General features: G+C 46.5%; 1 protein-coding gene across 1 annotated transcript; it reads left to right on the top strand.

Moving 5' to 3' along the window:
• Nucleotides 1-1,116: 1,116 nt before the first annotated feature.
• LOC306713669 (serine/threonine-protein kinase pim-3-like) lies at nucleotides 1,117-6,112 on the top strand. The gene is made up of 6 exons (XM_079183451.1): nucleotides 1,117-1,688; nucleotides 1,926-2,035; nucleotides 2,181-2,231; nucleotides 2,415-2,778; nucleotides 3,651-3,827; nucleotides 4,240-6,112. The coding sequence occupies exons 1-6, from the start codon at nucleotides 1,601-1,603 to the stop codon at nucleotides 4,440-4,442; spliced, it is 993 nt and encodes a 330-aa protein (XP_079039577.1). The 5' UTR covers nucleotides 1,117-1,600; the 3' UTR covers nucleotides 4,443-6,112.
• The last annotated feature ends 550 nt before the right edge of the window (nucleotides 6,113-6,662 follow it).

The raw sequence follows: 6,662 nt of genomic DNA, 5'->3' as shown, positions 1-6,662 counted from the left end.
ATAGCAAGATAAGGTTCCCTGGAACTCTCTGATGCTTCTGTTTGGTTAGTGGTCACACACACACACACACACACACATATGTATATATATACGCAGGTTATCAGAGGTAGCAAAAGGGTGGAGAGTTTACAAAGACCCAAGGTCATGTCACATGTGTAACAGTAAAAGTGGAAAGTTTACCTTCTGGAACGGGACAGCTGGCTTCACAAACCTTGGCCATCTGATTCTGTTTAATGTGCCACTTCGTCTTCATGCTCGTGTCAGTGCGTGACATAGTGTCCTTGGTGTCATCATTTAAATACCCATGTGTAATATAGCCTATTGCAGTCAACCTTAGACAGTCATAATTCCCTTTTGTCTCGAATGCACATGCATACATTCTAAGAGCCTCATTCGGTTTTTGGTTTTGTTTCGGTCTTTTTAAACGGATCTTGAGCTGTTTTAAATTGCCATTTAGGAAATTTCGGAGTAGGCAATATTGAGATCCTTTGTAATAAAGATATTATTCATTATCTTAGAAACTATACATTTTTGTATGTCTGATTTTGGTATATTGTGTGTCATTTATCATGTGTTGCTTGTCTGTAACTCATTGTTATTGCTTCCTCTCCCAGGGCAGTGTTATAATTAAGGTAAACAAAAGGTAAATAAATAACAACAGTGCGTTTAGGGACACACTTCATAACTGCAAACAACGTGAAAGAGGCCATCAGTAGTTTGTGGTGAATTACACTACAAACAGAACTTTCCCCTCCATAAACCATAAACTCCCTGCCCGTCTCTCACTGCAGAGCTGCGGAGGAAAGGGGAGGGGAGAAGCAACTCAGAATTGCCGCCACGTGCGCTCAAATCAAATGCCTGCTTCATTATAATAACTTTTTCTGGATTGGTCTAGAAACGAAACACGGTATTTATATACGACATCCGATTGGTCGTCGTCTGCGAGTGATAGTGAACACAGCTCAAAGCTTCCAGACAAGGGATTCTTGGGCGTCTAGTACTATGAGAAAGTAGTGCGCGGTGAAAATGATTATTTGGATTATATTCACCGATAAAAGTGTAACAGAAATTACAATACGTACCAAGTGATTTTGTGTGAATGTGTAGCTGGTAAAAAGTGGCAAATTTACGCAAGAATTAAGCGAGCGTGTCGACTTGTATTGGTGGCGGAGGGATATCTCCATCCCACCTCGCGTCAAAATATTGGCTCTGGGAGACCGCGCCAAAGCTCAGACAGCGGCCACTCTTCGGGATATCAACACGCTGCGGAAGCCCTTTAAACTCACTTCTCTGTTGATACGGCTTCCACGCGCATCGGAGTGTTCGCTTTTTTTAAAAATTTCTTCAGAGGACTGTTTTTCGCTTCTCGTGCTTGAGTCGAGACTCAAAAAGTCACATTTTCATGCCGGTTTTTGGGAGGCGGTTTGCGACTTCACGGTCGTGAGACGACTTAGACGGGTGCGGTGCGGCGGAGTTGGCGCACTGCTGGACTGGATATATATCATTCGCTTGATACGACATCTCTTCTGACGATATATTTGCTCTTCTGGGTTTTCAACGAGCGAACAGGGATCGTCTACACCGGCTTTTCAGCGGGAATATGTTGTTGTCAAAGTTTGGTTCATTTTCGCACATTTGCAACCCCTCAAGTATGGACCATCTACCAGTGAAAATACAGCTCCAGACGGGTAAGTTGCCGTTACCGAGCGTTACCTTTTCCCCCACATTAACACTGAATTTATTTTTATTTTTAAATAAGTAGTTGAGTAAATCGTATATTTACGTTGTTCATTTGGAGTGAGCTGCCACGGTTGCAGCCGTTTCGGGCTCGTAAAGCTAAACAACCTGACCTCGCGCTAGGCTGAGGGTTGCTGTGACATTAATTGCAGTCGCCTTGACATTCTTCACTTTTTTTTGACTTGCAGTTAAAGTGGAAAAAGAGCCCTTCGAAAAGGTTTACCAAGTGGGATCCGTGCTGGGCAGCGGAGGATTCGGAACAGTGTACGCAGGCAGCCGGATCTCTGATGGCGCACCGGTAAGGATTTGAAAACGGGGATCTGGGGAGGTCTAATGTTTTGATCTGGCATGTGCCGCCATGACCACCGGGAAATACGATGCGACTTCACCCCCACACCGTGTGAAGCATTTGCTTACTATTCCTGTTTATTGTGTTATTTCAGGTTGCTGTGAAACATGTGGCAAAGGAGAGGGTGACCGAGTGGGGCACAAATGTAAGTAGTCATCCCCCGATCTGTGTGTGTGTGTGGTTTGTTTTGGTCCCCCCCCCCCCCCCCCCCCCCCCCCCCCCTTCCCTCCTGCTGTTGGGTGAGGGGGGGGGGGGGGGTGTTGCGATGTTAAAGGAAGAATGGCTTTGCATCACCTCAACGTATTTAATAAATCCCTATTTGTTACAGAACGGGTCTATGGTGCCGTTGGAGATCCTGCTGCTGAAGAAGGTCAGCTCCTCGTTTCGCGGAGTTATCAAATTGCTGGACTATTACGAGCGCGCGGACGGCTGGCTGATCGTCATGGAGAGGCCGGAGCTCGTCAAGGACCTCTTCGACTTCATCACCGAGAAGGGCGCCCTGGACGAGGACACGGCCCGGGGCTTTTTGTGCCAGGTCCTGGAGGCGGTCCGACACTGCTACAGCTGCGGCGTGGTGCACAGAGACATCAAGGATGAGAACCTGCTCGTGGATCTGCGCACCGGGGAGCTCAAGCTTATTGACTTTGGCTCAGGGGCGATTCTCAAGGACACCGTGTACACCGATTTCGACGGTAAGCCGCCTTACATTAATGGCCGTTATAAGGCGTTACGACGCTCCCGTGCGTAATTTTGATGTTAAGCGCGCACATCCGTGTGGGCCCTGGTTGTGTTTGCCCTTGATGCTCCGCTGTGCTATATTCAGACGCGGAGGCGTTCACGAGGCTGTGACGCAGTGGTCTGTTTTTGGTCGAGGGTTTTCCTCGCCTCGGGTCTCGGGGTTCATCATTTATTACGGATGTGAATCGATGCCGCCGAATGAAAAGCTCCGGGTTTGTTTTTTTAACCGGGAATGTTATGACGCTCATGTTGTTAGTTCACAGATGTGACTCAGAGTGCGTTAATCTTAGCGGTGGCTGTTTTTTTGTTTTTATTTTTTTTTATTTCCCGTCTCTCTGAGTCATCATCGTCTTGTGAGACGGAGTGTGCTTTTATTTCCGGTTGTTATTTAGTTAGTAAAGCTTGAGTACCCAGTCATAGTTTGTAGGTATTAGTTCAGTGCCACGTAACATCTGTTTGTTGTGAAACCCGAGTCGTCTGTTCACGTGATGGGCTCACATTGCTCTTTTTTTTTTTTTTTTTTTTTGGTATCCAAGTTCCTCCCACCAGGAGGGAGGGGGGTGAGGAAAAGGAAGGAGGGAGGGAGGAGATGTAGGCAGGTCACCCAGTTTGTGTTTTGTGGCTGAAGGAAGATGGAAAGCATTTGTGCTATGACTCAGCCATTTTAGACACAGACACATTAATTCTGCTGTTCCCGTATTTCAAGCACTGGTGCCCTCTAGATTCTCTCAATATCAAACTGAAATAGCTCTTCACTGGTTCATACTATATTTCACAACAGCGCCTCACTCAACCTCTCTACTTTTCTCTCTTTTTGTTTTTGTAGGTACGAGAGTGTACAGCCCACCAGAGTGGATCCGCTTCCACAGATACCATGGTCGCTCTGCGACGGTGTGGTCGCTAGGCGTGCTGCTGTATGACATGGTGTGTGGAGACATCCCCTTTGAGCAGGACGAGGAGATCCTCAGAGGCAGACTGTACTTCAGGAGAAGGGTTTCAGCCGGTAAGTCCCACCGCAAACACTCGCAACACACATGTTGACACTGTTGCCCTCTAGCCACGGTAACTGGTACAGCCCCAGATCCACCCCCTGGTCTGGCTATATTATGAACCCATTTACATCAGAGTAATGTCTCCCAGCCATAATGGATTACCTGCTCCAAATGGCTGGTAGAGAGATTCATGATTGATAACCAAAATAGAGGTTTTAGCTGTTATGATTTCTCCTGGTGCACTTTGTGTAACAACCCCGGTTATACACCCAGGGGAAGGATGTGTGCTCTCATTCTATTGGCCGTCTGTGCCGCCCACGCACTAGGATATTCTAGATCCGTACACGCTGAGTCATAGGCAGCCACATGCAGCACACTTCAGAGCCTCTGATCCTGACATCGTTTCTGACTCCTCCCCCTCAGAGTGCCAGCAGCTGATCAAATGGTGCCTGGCCCTGCGGCCCTCGGACCGGCCCACCCTGGAGCAGATCTGCGACCACCCCTGGGTGAGGGCGACAACGGAGTCGCCCAAGTCACAAGAGGAGCCGGTCGCCAGCGAGATCTGCCTCAGGACCATCGACACAGACTCTTCGTCAAGCACAAGCTCGAGCAAGGAGAGCCTCTGAGGACGGCTCTGATGGACTCAAAAGACTTTGTGGGGAGGGAAAGGGTTTCCGATGGAGTGGTGGGGGGGGGGTTGGACGTGGACTCGAGGCCGGCAGCCTGTAGCCCGACTGGCCCCGTCAGCAGCTGGACACTTGTCACAGCTGGTCCGGCAAGAAAAATGTACTTTACTTTTCCTCTTTTGTAGGGAATTTCTAATTTATTACCATTTGTTCTTCCTTATCTTATTTGACCCCATTCCCTTTTTTTTTTTTCTGTTAATTATACTCGTTTCCTAATCGGGAACATTTTTCTGTTTGGGTGGTCTTACCAGCACTATTTATTTCCCCCCCTTTTTAACTTTTATTTGACTCGTTTTGTTACTAGGCTGGTATATGCAGCTGGCAAGGCCCTCCTATTCAGACATGGCTGCTCTCATAGAGCTTGGAGAACACCTTTTTTTTTTTTTATTTAAATGTTTTGATTTTGATTTTTGTAGTGCCTTTTTTTGGAAAGCTGCTTTTCTCGTGTGGGGGGGGGGCTTTCGTCAACAACTGTTTTTTTTCGGATTTGCCCATGGCCTGGTGGCTAAGTTGCCTGTGCTGTGATGGAAGGAGAGAGAGAGAGAGAGAGAGAGAGGGGGGCGGGGGGGTGTTAGGTTGTGTTTATCTTTTTGGGTTCTCCCTCCTCCCTCTCCATCACTGTAAGCCAACCAGCCACAAGCCAAGAGGCTAAGATAGCATTAGATCGGGGAGAAGGAGGCGGGGGCTCTTCCTGACAACGGAATACTTGAAAAACACTCGACTCGACTCGACTCTGTGTCGCTCTCTTTAACGCTGCTCACTCACTCTATAGCCTGAACAGGTGTTTGGAAACTGGATCCTGTCTTTTCTGAATGTCTACAAAAATGTCAACACACACACCTACCCCCCCCCCCCCCCACCCCCCCACCCCTTGTCCCCCCCCCTCCCCACCCCGTGCCTGTTGCGGGGTGTTTGGCCCTCTTGACTTTCTTTTTGCCTCCTGCCATCTCACTGCTTGACACTACATGGCCCCCTCCCCTGGCCTCCCTCAGGGTTTGGGGTGTGAAATGCACAATCAATGCAATATTCATGGACTCAATTATGTATTTTGTTTTTTTTCAACAAATATTGTACAGCCTGTTTTTTTTTTTTGTGTGTGTGTACATTATTTTTCCTCCCCGTTTGCATTTAATTTATTTGTAAACATGTAGACATTCCACACTCTGTGGCTATTTATTTATTTATTATGCTTAAAATCCCCTCTAAATTTTGCATATCCTACTTGGCCTTTGGTTTGCATTCCTATAACTTATTTTTACATTTCAACATGTTTTTTGTTTTTTTTGAGATGTGGAGGATGCACTGAAGCAGTTATCGATGTAAAGCAGAATAAAACAAGTTTACTTAAATTTGAAAAGAGCATTTGAATGTTATTTAACTACTTCACAAAAAGTCTTTTGGTAATGTTGAATGGCTTATTATCAGAGAAATCCATCTGGTTTCTGTCCTGTCGAGATTAATTTCGAGTTTAACGGAAAGCTAAACAACGGGTGGAACAGCTCTCGTAGTTGTCACATAGACTCATATATTGGAGAAATTCAGTTCAGCTGTGTGACTTGTGGCTGTGAAGGATGGATATTGCTATTTTTTGATACAAAAGTTTCAATTAAACTCCCATTTTTATGTACAGAAATAAGTCTGGCGTCTCAATCATTTTGCAAATGATGTGTTGTAGCGGCACAAGTTTTAATCCTCAACATACGACGGCAAGATTCTTCAGATTCATGTTGGAAAATGTATGTACCTCAGATGTGAGAGGTATTGCACCATACATAGGCCGAATAGTTTTGTAAATTTAGTCTGCACACACGTTAATGGAACCCTCAGCCAATATTATCCTCCACAGCGCTCCCTAGGGAGGCTAAGACACATGTCCAATATAGCACTCGGTTCATTTACACCTATAGAAATAACATCAGAGCACATGACTGAGGGGAAACGGAGGAGCCATTAGCTGGATGGCAACCCGCAGCAACCGCAGGGCTAATAAGAGACAGATGTGTCTGCAGGGGAGGGGAGGGATGCTGGCATGACGGAGGAAAAAAAAGATCGGGGACATTTTACATCATCGCACACATGCGGCCTTTAAAATATAACAAACTGCTTTACTATTTAGGCCTCTTGCTTGCCGACCGACGGCACAATAACATACTTCATTCT

This window comes from Pholis gunnellus (assembly GCF_910591455.1).
Source record: "Pholis gunnellus genome assembly, chromosome: 22".
Classification (NCBI taxonomy): Eukaryota; Metazoa; Chordata; class Actinopteri; order Perciformes; family Pholidae; genus Pholis; species Pholis gunnellus.
This window is presented reverse-complemented; position numbering and strand designations above follow the sequence as displayed.

Coding starts and splice junctions, on each gene's coding strand:
- LOC306713669 (XM_079183451.1), top strand. CDS start 1,601: ATGTTGTTGTCAAAGTTTGGTTCATTTTCGCACATTTGCAACCCCTCA. Junction 1,689..1,925: donor GAAAATACAGCTCCAGACGG/GTAAGTTGCCGT, acceptor TTTGACTTGCAG/TTAAAGTGGAAAAAGAGCCC. Junction 2,036..2,180: donor GGATCTCTGATGGCGCACCG/GTAAGGATTTGA, acceptor GTGTTATTTCAG/GTTGCTGTGAAACATGTGGC.